Raw genomic sequence first — 17,173 nt, 5'->3', positions numbered from 1 at the left:
TTGACCACGGATTCTGGCCCACAGACCCCCAATCCTCCACTCTCACCAGGACCCCCGTCTACAGCCCCTTTACCCAGGGGCTCCCAACAGGCGCTAGGGACACTCCACTCCATCGCAGCCAAGACCCCTCTCTCTTAGTAACCTATAATGCCCCCAGGACTGTAAGATATTTGAACAAAGGGATCGTGCTACCAACTCTACAGGGAAGCAGCGTGGCTCAATGGAAAGAGCCCGGGCTTGGGAGTCAGAGGTCATGGGTTCAAATCCCAGCTTTGCCAATTGTCAGTTGTGTGACTTTGGGCAAGTCACTTAACTTCTTTGTACCTCAGTTTCCTCATTTGTAAAATGGGGATGAAGACCGTGAGCCCCACTTGGGACAATCTGACCACCTTGGATCCTCCCCAGTGCTTTGCACATACTAAGCGCTTAACAAATGCCATCATTATTATTACTATTACTGCACTGTAGTCTCCCAAATGCTTAGCACAGTGCTCTGCACACATTATAAGCGCTCTTTTTTTAAAAATAACATTTGTTAAACACTATGTGCCAGGCACTGTTGTAAGTGCTGGGGTGGATACAGGCTAATCAGGTTGGACATAGTCCCTGTCCCACATGGGATTCACAGTCTTAACCCCCTTTTACAGATGAGGTAACTGAGAAAAAGAGAAGTGACTCATCCAAGGTTGCACAGCAAGCAAGTGACGGAGCTGACATTAGAAGTTAGATCCTCTGACATCCAGGCCTGTGCTCTTTCCTCTAGACCCCGCTGCTTCCCACTGACTAACGTCCTGCCCAGCCCTCCCTCCCTTGCCCGGAGCACCCCACCTCCCCCAGCCGCCCCTCTCACCTCTCACAGCGGCGCCCAGTATATCCAGGGGCACAGGCATCGCACGTGGCCTGGCCATCCGTGTCCAGGAAGCAGGTGTCCGAGAACCTGCCACAAAACAGAGTTGGACGAGGGTCAGGAGCTGGTGGGGAGCCTGGGGCCCTGGCACTGACCCTCAGGTCCCGGGGGTTTCCAGGGCTGGGAGAACCTTCCTTGCTCGCCCGCCCTCCCGCCCTCCAAGCCCTCTGACCTGCGGGAGGCATCGATGTACGGGCAGGGGCAGGGCCGGCAGGCGGTGGGGGTGCCCCGGGTGGCATCCCCGAAGAAGCCGGGCTTGCACTTGTCGCATCGCAGCCCCTCTGTATTGTGCTGGCAGTTCTAGGGGCCGGGCAGAGGCAGAGACCGACTCAGCCGACCCATGGAGGGAGAGGGCAGTGGATCCCCAGGGGGATGGGGTGGCCCCTCTGCCCCAAGTCCTCACCACCCTTTCCCTGCTATTCAGCACCCCCAGCCCCAAATTCTATTCATTAGGCACTGACCATGTGCTAGGCACTGGGGCAGATAGAGGGAATAAAGGTCATTTCCTCCAGCAGGGGAGGATTCAGGGGTCTGAATTCCCTTAGCATATCTGTACTCACCCCACCCCTACCCCACTCATGTCCATATCCTTATATTTGATTGCACCCCCATTCCTGAATTGTGTTACAATGTCTGTCTCCCTTGACGAATCTGTGCTCTCCTTGAGAGCAGGGATCCTGTTTACTAACTCGATGGTACCTTCCCAAGCGTTCAGCGCAATGTCTGCACACAGTAAGGACTTGATAAACGCCCCCGATCAATCGGTAAAGGACCCAGGAAGGCCCGCCCCAAGTCTGGGGGCCCAGCCATAGCTCAGCCCAACCGAATCGTCTCCCCTCCCTGGCCTCTGGTTTAGCTCATCTCCCAACCCTCCTCACACTCCACTGCCCAGGTGCCCACCCCATGCCATGAGGATGCCCACTTCCCTACCCGTGCTTACCCCCACTTCCTGTTACCCCTGCCAGGGTGCCCACCTCCTTTCCCCACCCCCCAAGTGCCCAGCTCGAGCCATCTCCCCTACCTGGGTGCCCACCCAAAATGCTATCCTCCCCCGAGTGCCCATCCCCTGCTCCCCCACCCGGGTACCCACCCCACTGTCCCATCCCCCCACATGGGTGCCAACCTCCACTGCTGCCGTACCTTGCCTGGGTGCCCACCTCTTTGCTCCATCCCCCCCACCCGGGTACCTGTCCCCCACTGCCTGGGAGTCAGGGTGTCCGCCCCTTGCCCCCATCGCCCACTGCCTGCCACTCACCAGGCAGTGGCCAAATGCTGAGTCACAAGAGGTGGCATGGCCATTGCAGTCGCACCCGGAACAGATGCCCAGGGAGGATCCACTGGGCACACGGGAGAAGTGGGTATCACAGTCTTCGCAGGAAAGACCTGAGTAGCCGGTGGGACATCTGGGGTAGTCCAGGGAAAAGGGGGCTCAGTTTGAGGTTGAAGAAGGCAAGGGGTACACCCCCCTCTCCCAACTTCCAGAGCCTGCACCCTCCATTCTGCTGCACTCGCCAACTGGATGGAGCCCCCAGGGCCCGGTCCACACACCCCGTAAGCTCCAGGGGCCAAAGCAGAGCCGGGTCCCCCAGGGTGTGACCAGTGTGACCTCCGGTCCCCTCTGCCCCTGAAACCCACTCCCTCTCCGGGAAAGCCCACAGCCCCGAGACCCCCAGTTAGGAGCCCGCGTTCGTTCCGTGTTTTCCTCCACGTTCCTGCCCCGCTTGCCTAGAACCCCATAAGCCCGCCGGCCCAGGCTGGCCACCTGCACTCCTCCACGCTGTGGGCCCGGGGCTGGCCATTGGCAAGGGCCACTGTGGTGTCCATGATGATGTCGCTGAGCCCCACGCTGGCCATCTTAGTGTTGTATACTGTCTGGAGGAGCACACCCTCCAGGCTCCGCAACGTCAGCAGCAGCTCGGCCCGGGTCACTGGTGCGCCAGACTCATGCATCCAGTGTTCCTGAGGGCAGCCAGTGATGGTGGGGGGGTGGGAAAGAGGGCATCAGAAAGGAGCTCGGCCCGGGGAGAAGAGCTTGGCACACAGCCCGGTGACCCTGTCCCACCCTGACGGCCCCGTCTCCCAAATTCCCCCACACAGTGGGAGGGGGCTCAATCAGTCAATGGTATTTACTGAGTGTTTCCTGTACTAAAATCTTGGGAGAGTACAGTACAGCAGAGTTGATAGGCATGTTCCCTGACTGGTTTCTAAGCCTTATTTAAGGCATATCTCCTCCGAGAGGCCTTTCCTCACAAAGCCCTCCTTTTCTCTTCTCCCACTTCCTGCTGCATCGCCCTGACTTACTCCCTTTCTTTCTTCATTCATTCATTCATTCATTCAATTGTATTTACTGAGCGCTTACTGTGTGCAGAGCACTGTACTAAGCGCTTGGGAAGTACAAGTTGGCAACATATAAAGACGGTCCCTACCCAACAGTGGGCTCACAGTCTAGAAGGGGGGGACAGAGAACAAAACAAAACATATTAGCAAAATGAAATAAGTAGAATAAATATGTACAAGTAAAATAAATAGAGTAATAAATACGTACAAACATATATACCTTATCACCCCCCACCCAGTCCCCCGGTGCCTGTGTATGTGGCTGTAATTTATTTATCTATTTAGTCATATTGTCTATCTCCCCATCTAGACTGTAAGTTCATTGTCAGCAGGGAATGTGTCCGTTTATTGTTGTATTGTACTTTTCCATGTGCTTAGGACAATGCTTTGCACACGCTAAGTGCTGAATAAATAAGAATGAATTGAATTGAAAACTGCCCACAAGGAGCTTACAGTAGAGAGGGGGAGACAGACATTAATATAACAAGCTAGCTCTCTTCCTCCCTTCAAAGCCCTACTGAGAGCAAAGGCCTGAGCCCCCTTTTTCCTCTCCTCCTCCCCATCCCCCCTGCCCTACCTCCTTCCCCTCCCCACAGCACCTGTATATATGTTTGTACACATTTATTACTCTATTTATTTTACTTGTACATATTTACTATTCTATTTATTTTGTTAATGATATGCATTTAGCCTTAATTCTGTTTGTTCTGACGACTTGACACCTGTCCACACGTTTTGTTTTGTTGTCTGTCTCCCCCTTCTAGACTGTGAGCCCGTTGTGGGTAGGGACCGACTCTATGTGTTGCCAACTTGTACTTCCCAAGCACTTAGTACAGTGCTCTGCACGCAGTAAGCGCTCAATAAGTACGATTGAATGAATAAATGAATGAAATAAATAAATAACTTAATTCTACCGCTCACAGGCTCCAACCTTATCCCTTTCTTGAGGCTCTCTCCTCCTCATCCTGCCCCCTACCAGGACGTCCCCAATTCAGAACCCGACCCTCTCTGACCTCCCAAACTTATCCCTTCCTGGCCCGGCCCTGGGTGCCTCGGTTCCTGCAGTGGTCAACCCTCCTCTGGCTGCCTCCTGTGGCCCCTCTTGGAGTCCCCAGGGCTTCCACCTCCTCCAGGGCTTGGGTCCTTCCGTCCGCCTGTATCCACCAGGGACTGGGCCCCTCTCTGCCCACCCCCACGAAGAGGAAGACAGCGCCAGGACCTAGGGTTCCCCCCGCGCCACGCCCCCGCTGCTGCCAGGCTGGACGGGCGCGCCCTGGAGAGCACCCACCTCTGTGAAGTGCACCTGCCGCTGGTTGACGGTGCCGGGCTGGGTGGGGGTGTGGCCGCGGGACAGCAGGCGATGCCCGCCGCCCACCAGCACCACGTCCGGCTTCTGCACTGGCTCCAGCGTGCCCCGCGCCAACTCGTAGCGCACCTTGTAGCGGAGGGAGCCCCCGTACGAGTCCACCTGCAGGGTGCCATGGGGTCAGGGTGGGAACCAGAGGTCAGGAACGGCATCAAGGATCAGGATGGATGGTAGGGTAAGGGTGGACACTGAGGGCCAGAGGGCATCGAAGGTCAAGATGGGCACCAGGGACTTGTATGTTCTCCAGTAGGGCTCCTCCCTTCTCCGGCCCAGCCCCATTCCCCTCCCACGCAGGTCTCCGGACCCTAGAAGCCACAGTTTCTGTGACTCTCTCCTCCGATATCCCAGGTGACCTCCATCTCCACAGGGCCCAGTGTGGGACTAGGGGAGGCCCAGCCCCATTCTCTGGCAGTCCTTGGCAGGATTCGTTTGCCCCCACCCCCTTCATCTTGGGGAAGGGGGGTGGGCAGGAGACCAAGGAGGATGGACGCACAGTCACACAACCGAAGCCACGGTCGAGGGGAAAAGTTTGCCCATGTGAGTGTGCCAATGGGTCTGGCCCGCTCTACCCAGGCCTCCTCCTGGCTCGGAGCTGAGCTGTGGCAATGACGGTGTTGCTACTCTAATGCTGAGCACGGAGTCCGGAGCAGCCACAAGGCGGGCCCAGTCCTGGCCCCCCGAGGCCCTGGCCTTCTCACCTTATTGCCCAGGAATTGCTGGGGCAGCGTCCAGAAGGAATCGTGGATGAGGAAGCGGCGGGACAGGTCCACCAGCTGGAACTCCTCGGTGGCCAGGTCTACCTGCAGCTGCGTGGACGACAGGGGCGGGGCTCCCGGCTGCGCGGGCACGGTCACGTTCACGCCTGAGGAAGAAGCGGGCACGGGGGGCTGGTGAGGAGCGGGAGGCTGCGCCCCAGGGCTAACTCCCCCATTGGGGAGGCCCAAGCCCCCGTTGGGATGCTCTGAGCCGGTCACGCTACCCACCCCTGGGTCTGGCCACTTCTCCTCGCCGTCCGCCCCACCTGTCTGCCCCGTGGGAGGCACCGGGTCTAATACCTGTGGTGGGCAGAGCCAGGCCCAGGACCCGGGGCGGGCAGAGCCCAGCCAGCCTGGGGAATTGGGGGGCCACCCCAGCCCCTCCCACCTTTGAAGTCATCGGGCCGGTCAAAGCGCAGTCGGATCTGGTCGCGGAATCGGCCGCTGCTCTGGCACAAGTTGGTGACTCCGAAGCAGAAGCAGGGGAGACACTTGGAGCTGTCCTCCAGGTAGAAGTGCCCGCTGGGACAGGGACCTGTAGGGCCAAAGGACTAGTCAGTGGGTCCCGGCCCCCAGACCCGTCTCCCTGGCCCCACCCCATCACCCCCACAGCCAGGCCTGGTTAAGCAGACTGGGGTTATGCCCAGCTGAGTCCTCCCTCTCCCTGGTGACCATGCAGGTGGTGAGCGCTGGGGAAGACCACTGCAGACCGCCGCCATGGCCATGGACATGCCACAGTAGGAGAGAGGGGAAGGGCACTGCAGGGGAGGGGAGCTGACACCCTGGGCAAGAGGCAGAGAGCCCTCCCTGGCTCAAATTCCCACTGGCCATAGACCTGCTGGGACACCACGCCAGGGCACCAGCCGGGCCCACCACACCAGGGCCCTGACACAGATTCCCCAGATGCCTAGCTGGCAGAACCCCCACCACCCTGCCCCTGCTGCCCATGCCCTGCCTTGCCCACACCTCCCTCCCGCATCCCCCACAGCCCACTCCCCGCCTGGTCCACACCTCGCTGAGGGATGAGTTCGAGGACGCCATCGGGGATACCAAACACCATGCCACGGGCGTTCATGGCCTCACACGTGTAGGCACCTTGGTCGGCCTCCTTCACATCTCGGATGGTCAGAGTGCCCCGGCCCCCTTCGCTGGTCACCGATACCCTGAGGGAGAGCGGAGGAAGGCAGAGCAGGCCATCAACCCGCTGATCCCAAACTGGTCCTTGACCCCGGATGCTTCCTCTCCCCATTTATGCTCCCTCTCCCCATTTCCTGTGCCTTCCAGCCCCTGGCAAGATGTACAAGCCTGCCCTTATGTGCCTAGACGGCCTCACCACCCCACCCCAGTCTGCCAGACCAATGCTGCCCCAACCCTCCTACCCCACTCTGGCCCACCCAGCCCCACCCCAGTCCAGCCCCAGCCCCATCTGCCCATCCCATCGGTCCGCCCCTGGGCCGATGCCCCTCCATGCCCACCCGCTTGCCCACCGCCTGATACCTGGGGTGGGAGGGGATGTGCCCCCAGTTGAGTCTCCAGTTGATGATGGGGGTCGGGACGCCAGTGGCGATGCAGGTAAAGGTGACCGTCTGTCCACGGGAGACCTGGACCGATTCCTCGGGTGGCGTCACCACCCGTGGTGGCACTGTGGGTGAAGGGGCAGGGAGAGGAGCCAAGGGGCAGAGTGAGAAAGCACAGGGACACAGGAAGAGGGACAAGGGGCACTGGGGATGCTGGAAGTTCCACTGGACAGAGAGGATAACCTGGAAAAATGGCAGAGCTGCAGGGGCGTTATCCCAGGGAACTGTGAGGGCACTGTGCCAGGAAGCTGCAGGAGGCATTGTGCCAGGGAGCCACAGGGGCACCATGCCAGGGATTTGTGGGGCTCCTTGCCAAAGAGCTGCAAGAGGCATTGGCACAAGGAACTGTGGGGGCATAATGCCAGCAGGATGCAGGGGCACTGTGCCAGAGAGCCACTGGGGCACTGGGCCAGGGAGCTGCAGGGGGCACGATGCCATGGAGCAGTGGATCAGGATTTGAACCCAGGAGATCAAATCCTAGGCACCCCAACCATCGGATCCCTCATCACTGATCCACTCCAGAGGCCACTCAGAATAGTAATAATAATAATAATCATAATAAAAATTGTGGTATTTGTTAAACACTTACTATGAGTCAGACACTGGGGTGGATTTAAGCAAATTGGGTTGGACACAATCCCTGTCCCGCATGGGCTTACAGTTTTAATCCTCATTTTACAGATGAGGTAACTGAGTCACAGAGAAGTAAAGTGACTTGACCAAGGTCACCCAATAATAATAATAATAATGATAATAATGATGACACTTATTAAGTGCTTACTATGTGCAAAGCACTGTTCTAATCACTGGGGAGGTTACAAGGTGATCAGATTGTCCCTTGTGGGGCTCAGAGTCGTAATCCCCATTTTACAGATGAGGTAACTGAGGCCCAGAGAAGTGAAGTGACTTGGCAAAGTCACACAGCTGACAATTGGTGAGTGGGCAGCAGGCCAGACCACCCCCCAGCCCCGGCCCTCCAGTGCTCACTGCAGCCGATCTCATCGGAGCGGTCCGGACAGTCACTCTCCTCATCACAGTGGAAGCTGGCCGGGATGCAGGCGTTCGTGGAGATGCAGCGGAACTGGCTCGGCTCACAGACCTCCTCAGGCTGCTTGGGGGCTGTCAGGGCACAACAGGACTAGATAGGCACAAGGACGTTGCTCACGGGGGGCAAAGAGCACTCCGGGGGCACACGTGTGGCTGGTGGGGCAGCCGGAAGCACCCTGGAACTGGAAGGGGCAGGACAACGGCAAAGCGGGGACTCTAGGATGGCCCAGGAAAGTCCCCCTCGAGTCTGGCGTCTCATGGCTATCTTTGGGAGGGCATCAGGGCTGGCTGGGCCCCGGGATGGGTCTCCATGGACAAGAGGAGCAAGGGATAGCTGCTGTTCCTTAGGGGAAAACATAGGGCCCTACATGGGCTCTGTCAGCCCGTGGGGCCCCTGCAGTCAGGCCTGGCCTGACTGAGCCGCTGACCAGGGCAAAGACTGTGAGCCCGCTGTTGGGTAGGGACCGTCTCTATATGTTGCCAACTTGTACTTCCCAAGCGCTTAGTACAGTGCTCTGCACAGAGTCAGCGCTCAATAAATACGATTGAATGAATGAATGAACATAAGCGCTCAATAAATACGATTGAATGAATGAATGAACAAGCCCCCCTGAGGGCTCCCTTTCAGTCAGCTGGGGCCCGAGCTGGCTCTGAGGCTGGGCTTGGACCCAGCAGTTGGGACCATCTAAAAGAGCCCAGCGCTTAGAACAGTGCTCGGCACACAGTAGGCGCTTAGAAAGAGCCATAATTATTTATCTAGCCGGGCAGGGCTCTTGTGAGTGTGCACGGGGGAAGGGGGAAGAGACGGGGGTCCTGGTTTTCTTCTCTCCCTGGGCTTTTTTCGGGGGGTGGGGGGAACTGCAAAACTAGGGCTATTACCCTGACCCACAGGGTTCCCTCGAGGATGGGGATGGGCAGGAGGGAGTCAGGGCTAATGGTGCCAGGCCTGGGGGCTGGCAGGGGCTGGTCACTCACGGCAGTCTTGCTCATCGGAACGGTCCTCGCAATCGAAGTCACCGTCGCAACGCCACAGTCTGAGTGCGCAGTGCCCGTTCCCACAGAGGAATTCGTTGGGCTCGCAGAGAGAGGGGGGGCCTGGGCAGGGGCAGGGGCAGCCGGGGGCTCATTCCATGCCCGTGGTTCTCCCCACCCAAGACCCAGCAACTGTTCTCCACGGGCCTCTTATCAACCTCGGCCCAGAACGCGATGGAGAACTCAAGCCTGGGGCGGGCACGGCTCCCATTGGCCAAGTTCCTCGGCCCCACCCCGCCCCATGGCCTCCCACCCCTACCCCCTTGCCCCGCCTCACCACAGTCTTGCTCATCGCTGCCATCCCCACAGTCCTCCTGCCCGTCACACAGGTAGTCTTCCGGGATGCACTGGCCACTGATGCAGGTGGCCTCGAGAGGCCCACAGGATCGGGGTGGGCCAGGGCGGCTGGTCACTGGGCGGGGGGGGTGTGGTGCCCGGGACCCGCCAGGTGGTTGGGGCCAGGGTACTGGGAAGAGGTGTAGGTGTCCTGGTAGCCTGCAGGGTGGCCACCGTCCTGACTTCCTCAGGCTCGTCTTCTGAAAGCAGACAGAGCCATGGCAGGGGCAGGAGCAACAGGGCAGCCCCTTGCTGCTCCCTCCCATCTGGGCTGGCACCTTCAGCCAGGACTGCTGGGATTGCCAGGGCAACCAGCACTTTTGGAGTCGCTGGGACAATCGGGATTGCTGGGGCAGTCGGGAACGCTGGGACTTCCAGGACTGTTGGAACTGTCGAGACAACTGGGACTGCTGGAACTACCGGAGCAGCCGGGGCTGTTGGGACTGCTGGGAAAACCTGGACTGTGGGGCCTGGCAGGAAAACCAGGCCTGCCAGGCTCCTGGGGCTGTTGGGACTGCCAGGTCTGCTAGGACTGGGACTGCCAATGTTGTTGGGCATGCCGCGGGTTCTGAGAAAGCAGGGGAGGCAGGGCTTGTTGGGACTGCCAGAGTTGCCGAGGCTGGTGAGACTGGTGGGTCAGCTGGGACATCCAGGAATTTTTTTTAAGAGCATTTGTTAAGTGCTTACTCTGAGTCAGGGACTGTAATAAGCACTGGGGTAGATACAAGCTAATCAGGATGGACACAGTCTATGTTCCATATGGTGCTCACAGTCTTATTCCCCCTTTTACAGATGAGGTAACTGAGGCACAGAGAAGTTCATTCATTCATTCAATAGTATTTATTGAGCGTTTACTGTGTGCAGAGCACTACTAAACGCTTGGGAAGTACAAGTTGGCAACATATATAGATGGTCTCTACCCAACAGTGGGCTCACAGTCTAGAAGGGGAAAGTTAAGTTACCTCTTCACTCTCAAAGGCCCAAGGACAATTCAACCATCTCCTCAGGGTTGTCCTAAACACTGGTCACTTCAATCTCAAGGACCCAAGGGCAATTCAAACATCTTCTCAATGTATCACCAGATGAGGTAGTTTTTGCTTTTATCTCAACTACAACGCTTAAAGTTCACTGACCCCATCATGACCCTTCAATCTCCCGCCTCCAGTCAGCCCATCCCAATCCTCTGCTCCCACCACATTTCCCTTGCCCCTTCTGCCACCCAACCTCTCCCACCCAACCTCTCCCCACCCCTTGCAGCATTCCCACCCCAACCCTGTAATCCTGAGCTAGTGCCACCCCTCGTTCCCCTCCCCCTGCGTCGCCACCGCCCAACTCACTCCCATCCAACCCCTCCCTGCCCCTCAAGCCATCTCCTCCCCTCAAACTCTCCCCACGGTCTCAACCAAGTTCGGCCTGTGGAAACCCTGCTCCATCGTGGGGAAACTTCCCTTCATCCTTGACCTATTCTTGACCCAGTCACTACTCCTCCTTGTGATCACTGAAAACTGGATCACCCGCATATTCTGCCTCCTTCACTCTTGTACACGAGCCGTAGAGCGCCGCTGGTGGAAATCTAGATATCAGCCCGGCTTCGTCCGCTTCAAGTTTATCTTTGCTTGTGTTAACTCTGCCCTCTCCTCTGCCAGCAAAATTATTTCTCCATCCTTATTGATATCCATGCCCATCACCATCACTAGATGTTCCAGACATTCAACTCCCTCCTCAAACCCCCGGTCCCCAAACCTCCCCCATCCCTTGCCCCCAGTGACCTGGCCACCTACTTTATTAAGAAAATTGCTACTATAAGGCGTGATCTCCCTAAAATCTCCCCTTCCCTTCCCTGCTTCTGTCCCTTCTTCAACTCTCCCATCTTTCCCAGCAGTATCTCCAGAGGAGATCTCCTGTCTCCTCTCAAAATCCCCAAACCTTCTAGACTGTGAGCTCGTTGTTGGGTAGAGACCGTCACTATACGTTGCCAACTTGTACTTCCCAAGTGCTTAGTACAGTGCTCTGCACACAGTAAGCACTCAATAAATATGATTGAATGAATGAATGAATGAATGAAAATCCATCCCCTCCACCTGTGAATCCGCCCCCAATCCTTTCCACCTTATCAAAAACCTTGCCCCTTCCGTTCTTCCCTCCCTAACAGCCATCTTCAACAGTTCACTCTCTAATGGCTTCTTCCCCACTGCTTTCAAACATGCCCATGTCTCCCCTATCCTAAAAAAACCCTCCCTTGACCCCACAGCTCCCTCCAGTTTTTGCCCCATCTCCCTCCTACCATTCTTCTCCAGACTCCTTCAGTGAGTTGTCAACACATGCTGTCTCAAATTCCTCTCTTCCAATTCTCTCCTCGATCCCCTCCAATCTGGCTTTCCATCCCCTTCACTCCACAGAAACTGCCCTTTCAAAGGTCACCACTGATGGCTTTCTTGCCAAATCCAACGGCCTTTACTTCATCCTAATCCTGTTTGACCACTCAGCTGCCTTCGATACTGTCAACCACCCCCTTCTCCTGGAAACATTACCCAACTTCGGCGTCACTGACACTGTCTTCTGCTGGTCTTCCTCCTATCTCTCTGGCCACTCCTTCTCAGTCTCCTTCATGGCTCCTTCTCCGCCTCCCACCCCCTAACTGTTCAGTTCTGGGTCACCTTCTACACCCACTCCCTTGGAGAACTCATCTGCTCCCACGGCTTCAACTACCACCTCGATACGGATGAGACCCAAATCTACACCTCCAGCCTTGATCTCTCTCCCTCTCCACAGCCTCGCATTTCCTTCTGCCTTCACGACATCTCTACTTGGATTTCCTCCTGTCACCTCAAGCTTAACATGACCAAAACAGAACTCCTTATTTTCCCACCTAAACCCTGTCCTCTCCAAGACTTTCCCATCACTGTAGATGCCACCACCATTCTTCCTGTCTCACAAACCCGTGACCTTGAGGTTATCCTTGACTCCTCTCTTTCATTCGACCCACATATTCAATCCATCACCAGAACCTGCCAGTTCCACAGCTTCACAACTTCACTAAAATCTGCCCTTTCCTCTCCATCCAAACTGCTACCACGGTAATACAATCACTTATCCTATCCTGCCTGGATTACCCTATCAGTCTCCTCGCTGTCCTCCCAGCTTCCTGTCTCTCTCCACTCCAGTCCATACTTCGGCTCTGCTGCACAGATCATTTTTCTACAAAATTTCCAAAGTTTCCCCACTCCTCAAGAAGCTCCAGTGGTTGCCCATTTACGTTTGCATCAGGCAAAAACTCAATGCCCTTGGCTTTAAAGTGCTCAATCACCATGCTCCCTCCGTCTCCCCCTTCTAGACTGTGAGCCCGCTGTTGGGTAGGGACCGTCTCAAGGTGTTGCTAACTTGTACTTCCCAAACGCTTAGTACAGTGCTCTGCATACAGTAAGCGCTCAATAAATACGATTGAATGAATGAATGAATACCCACCTCACTATTCTACTGCATCCCATTCCACACACTTCACTCCTCTAATGGTAACCTTCTCACTGTACCTCGATCTCCCCTATCTCGCCGTCGACTCCTCGCCCCACTCCTGCCACTGGCCTGGAATGCCCTCCCTCCTCAAATCCGATAGACAATTACTCTCCCACTCATCAAAGCCTTACTGAAGGTGTATCTCTTCCAAGAGGACTTCCCTGACAGCCTTCCTTTCCTCTTCTCCCACTCCCATCTGCCTCACCCTGACTCGCTCCTTCTTTCATCTCCCCATCCAGCCCCACAGCACTTATATATATATCCGTAATTGATTTATTTATACCAATGTCTGTCTTCCCCTCTAGACTGTAAGCTTGTGGTGGGCAGGGACTGTGCCTCATATTGTTATATTGTACTCTCCCAATCACTTGGTACAGTTCTCTGCACACAGCAACTGCTCAATAAACACTATTGAATGAATGCTTAAATGAAGTGACTTCCCCAAGGTCACTCAGCAGACAGGTGGAGGAGCCAGGATTAGAAGCCAGGTCTTTCTGGTTTTTCCGAGACTTGCGCTCTATCCACTGGGCAATGATAAGGCCACTGGGGTGGTTAGGACTGTTGGGAGTGCCAGAGATTCCATGACTGCCAGGACTGCTGGGACACCTGGGAATGCCAGGATACCTGAGCCTGCTGGAACTGCAAGGAAGCAGCGTGGCTCAGTGGAAAGAGCCCAGGTTTTGGAGTCAGAGGTCATGGGTTCAAATCCCAGCTCTGACAATTGTCAGCTGTGTGACTTTGGGCAAGTCACTTCACTTCTCTGGGCCTCAGTTCCCTCATCTGGAAAATGGGAATGAAGACTGTGAGCCCCTCATGGGACAACCTGATCACCCTGTAACCTCCACAGTGCTTAGAACAGTGCTTTGCACACAGTAAGCGCTTAATAAATGCCATTATGATTATTATTAATGCTGTGATTTCTGAGACCATTAGATAAATAGGACTGCCAGGACTTTGGAGACTGCTGGGATAGCTGAGACAGTTGGAGTTGCCAGGGTGCGAGGTCACCCAGGAATGCTGGGACTTCTGGAACTGTAGGGACAATTGGAACTTCTGGGACTGCCAAGTCTGCTGGGGCTTCACCGCCCTTGCCCTGTGTCCCTGCCCCCTGCCATTTGTGCCCCCTCCCCTGAGTCCCAGCTTGCCCTGTGCCCCCTGCCCAGTTCTCACCGCAGTTCTCCTCATCAGACATGTCCTTGCAGTCAGGCCGCCGGTCACACCGATACTCCAACGCAACACATTCATTGTAGCTCCGACAGGCGAATTCCTCTGCGGTGCAGGGCCGGGCAGGCGTGGGCACTGAAGAGACAGGGGACGGTCAGGAGCACTCAGAGAGGGGTGGAGGAGCAGTGTTAGGGTTGTCGGGTAGGAACGAACACTGCAAGAGGGGTTGGGGAGCAATGGAGGGCAGGCAGGAGTCCTGGCGGAGCAGTGCTGGTGACAGGATGAGAAAGAAAAGATGTTGGATGAAGCTGTGTCGGGCAGGAACTGGGAGAGGGCCAAACCTGGGGTGGGGAGTGAGCCCTGATTCTGGAAGGGAGGGAACCCAGAGTGGAGCCCACACCCTATGCCCCAGGGGCAGATGGGGCAAACCGGCCCTGGGTTCCTGGCTCATTCCAGGGAATTGGGGCCTGGCATGAAGTCAGCAGGGATTCAGAGAGAAACACCAGCCCCTGTTGTGAGCTGAGGTTCCAGGATGCTCCCCAAGGAGGGCACGGGGCCTCTGCTCCCCAAGGCCAGCTGAGTGGAGGAGGCAGAGTGCCGGGCGGGGCAGCCAGGAAGGGTCCCTCTCTCACCCACGAATACTTTCTGCCCCAAACTCCAAGCTGAGATGTGGCAGCCAATTGGGAGGGGCCAAAGGAGGAGGTTTCCAGTGCCCCCCTCACTGTTTTAAGGCCCCATAGGCCCAACACTACAGCCGAGGTGAGCCTCCCAGGTACCCACACAAGGGGCAGGCCCGGGTGACATGGTCCACACTTGCAGAGGCCGAGCCAGCGTGGCCGGGAGATTCAGGCTGGCACATGCAGAGAACAAGCCCAGCTCAGCACGACACACAACTACACAAGTATCCAGTCCAACCGCAGCCCCCAGCACAGGTTTGGTCCAACCGCATCCCCCAGCACTAGCCCAGTCCAGCTACAGCCCCCAGCCTGCCACCCAGAAGACCACAGGGTCCACACACACAGCATGCAACTCGTGTCCCCAGCTCACTAGCTTCCCCAGAAATGATCTGATCGTGGCTACCAGCTGCCATAGCCTCTGGTCTAGACTCCGGATCCCACAGGGGCCTCAAGGCCACCACCAGCTGCTCCCATTTCCCCTTCCCCGGGTGGCTTCCTCTCCCACAACATCCCTCCCCAATGCATTCTCCACTCTGGCCTAGCCAACCCACCTTCTGCCTCCCCCTCCTGGGATTCTCCATCGCCCAACATCCTCCGGGCTGGAATGCCCTCCCCACTTCTCTTTCCCAGCCTGGTGGGAGCCCTGCTGAGGACCCATCTCCTCTTTGAAGATTAACCCACATGACTCTGAACTTCTGCCCCGCTCAGTCTGCCTGTGCAAGGATACTGTGTGTTCTGATCCTGAACAGACTGGAATCACTGACCCTGACCTGTCTCCCAATAAGGGCAGCCCCTTGTCCAAAGCAGAGAGACTTGCTTCCCTGTCCCCTGGGCCTTCCACCAGTGCCCCCTGGGATGTGATGTGAGCACAGTGAGGGCTCAGGATACAGCTCCCACACAGCCAGGAGGCAATAAAGCCCCTAACTAGCCTGTGGGGCTCCAGGTACTGGGAACCACAAGGCAGCGAAGGCCCTGGGTGCTGGGGATGGCAGAGGGGTGGGGGGCAGCCAGCAAGGCAGAGGAACTGGGAACAGCAAGGACATGGGGCTTCCTGCCCCATCATTCCTTCCCTCTGACCTCTGCCCATTTCCCTGCCCCTTCTCCCACCAGCCCTAGGGGCCCAGACAAATCCCTGCTGAATGCTCCCCAGTGGCAGCCACACTGCATGCTCCCTGTGCTCCGCACCCGCATACATGGCAAGGCCCCGAGAGCATGGGTCCTGGGGACTCTGGGGACACGGAGCAGAGGAGTGACCACGTCAGGGACTGGGAATAGCACCAAGGCCACAGCTAGGCCCAGCCAAACCCCTGTGGCAGGGAGGAGCAGCAGGGAGGGGACGGCAGGAGGGCCGCGGTCCCCTCAACTGCCCCCTTCCCTCGGGGACAACGGCAGGGCCACGTGGGAGGCATGGGGGGAGGTGGCACTGCCAGGCTTCCCGCTGTGGGCGCCGTCCCAGTCCCTGGAGCCTGCTCCCTTCTGCTCCGCTCCATCCCCGGCGCCCATGAGATGCCCCCGCTCTCACCTGGTGACGTCTCGGCTGAGGAGGGCGGGGGCGGGGGCGGGGGTGTTTGTGCTGCAAATGAAGAGCCGGTCAGCGCCCCTGTCCTGCCCGGGGACCCCAGAGGGTCCTGGGGTCCCAGGCCCAAGCCCCCTCCCTTGGGCTGCCCAGTGCCCTGCTGCCCTTCCAGAGGGTCCAAAGACCCTCAGTCCCCCTAAGAGCCTGCCAGGGAAGGTCTAGTTGAGGTGGGGGCTTGGCAGGGGATAGTTCTATTCAGGGTGGGAGTAAGGGGTGTCCTTGGGCCTCAGCTCCCTGGCCACTTCATCCTTAGGCCAGGGAGGACCTGGCTGTGGACTGGCAGGCTCGGGGAGGAAGAGGGGAGAGGGGTATGGGGGTAAAGAGGCAGGGGTAGAGGGAAGGGATTGGCTGACCTGCTCCCAAGCGCCGGAACTGGAACCCTTGAGCGGAGGTGACATAGGAGGCAATGGAGCCACCGGTGACGACAGAATGGAGCACCTCACGGATCTGGCTGGCGTTCGTGTTCCCCTCAGAGCCCACGTCCAACTCCACAAACACCGAGCCCTCCAACTCCCTGCCAGGAACAGACAGTGTCACCTGGGCCCCTGTTGCCCTGTTGTCACCTGGGCTGCCCCCTCGAGCCCCTGCCGGCTCCCCCACCCTCCTGCCTGGTCTCCCTGTTCCTCTGCCCCTGGCCAGGCCTCCTCTCCTCCGACCAGCCCCCACGGTCCCCTGCACCCCCAGATCTCCCCACTGGATCTAACCTGCTGATCCCCTGCCCACTGCCTCTGGCCTGGGTCCCACCGTCCCCAGGGAGACCCCAGTCCCCAACCCTTCTCTCACTTGATGAACACCACGCTGACAATCTGGTCTCCGGGAATCTTCAGGTATTCTGATTCCAGCTGGTGAGAGAAGTCAACACTCTAAGCCTCCTCAAGATATCCCG

General features: G+C 57.5%; 1 protein-coding gene across 1 annotated transcript in view; it reads right to left on the bottom strand.

Moving 5' to 3' along the window:
• The window catches only part of HSPG2 (heparan sulfate proteoglycan 2), a 116,973-nt gene that overhangs the window by 58,791 nt on the left and 41,009 nt on the right, over positions 1–17,173 (bottom strand). The window contains 16 exon segments of the mRNA XM_038746153.1: positions 851–937; positions 1,080–1,207; positions 2,163–2,310; positions 2,670–2,866; positions 4,533–4,712; positions 5,309–5,472; positions 5,754–5,900; positions 6,377–6,528; positions 6,863–7,007; positions 7,930–8,061; positions 8,965–9,084; positions 9,299–9,425; positions 9,427–9,557; positions 14,041–14,169; positions 16,641–16,801; positions 17,071–17,129. Coding sequence (XP_038602081.1) covers positions 851–937; positions 1,080–1,207; positions 2,163–2,310; positions 2,670–2,866; positions 4,533–4,712; positions 5,309–5,472; positions 5,754–5,900; positions 6,377–6,528; positions 6,863–7,007; positions 7,930–8,061; positions 8,965–9,084; positions 9,299–9,425; positions 9,427–9,557; positions 14,041–14,169; positions 16,641–16,801; positions 17,071–17,129 — 2,207 coding nt within the window.

This window comes from Tachyglossus aculeatus, chromosome 5, assembly GCF_015852505.1.
Source record: "Tachyglossus aculeatus isolate mTacAcu1 chromosome 5, mTacAcu1.pri, whole genome shotgun sequence".
NCBI classification, from domain to species: domain Eukaryota; kingdom Metazoa; phylum Chordata; class Mammalia; order Monotremata; family Tachyglossidae; genus Tachyglossus; species Tachyglossus aculeatus.
This window is presented reverse-complemented; position numbering and strand designations above follow the sequence as displayed.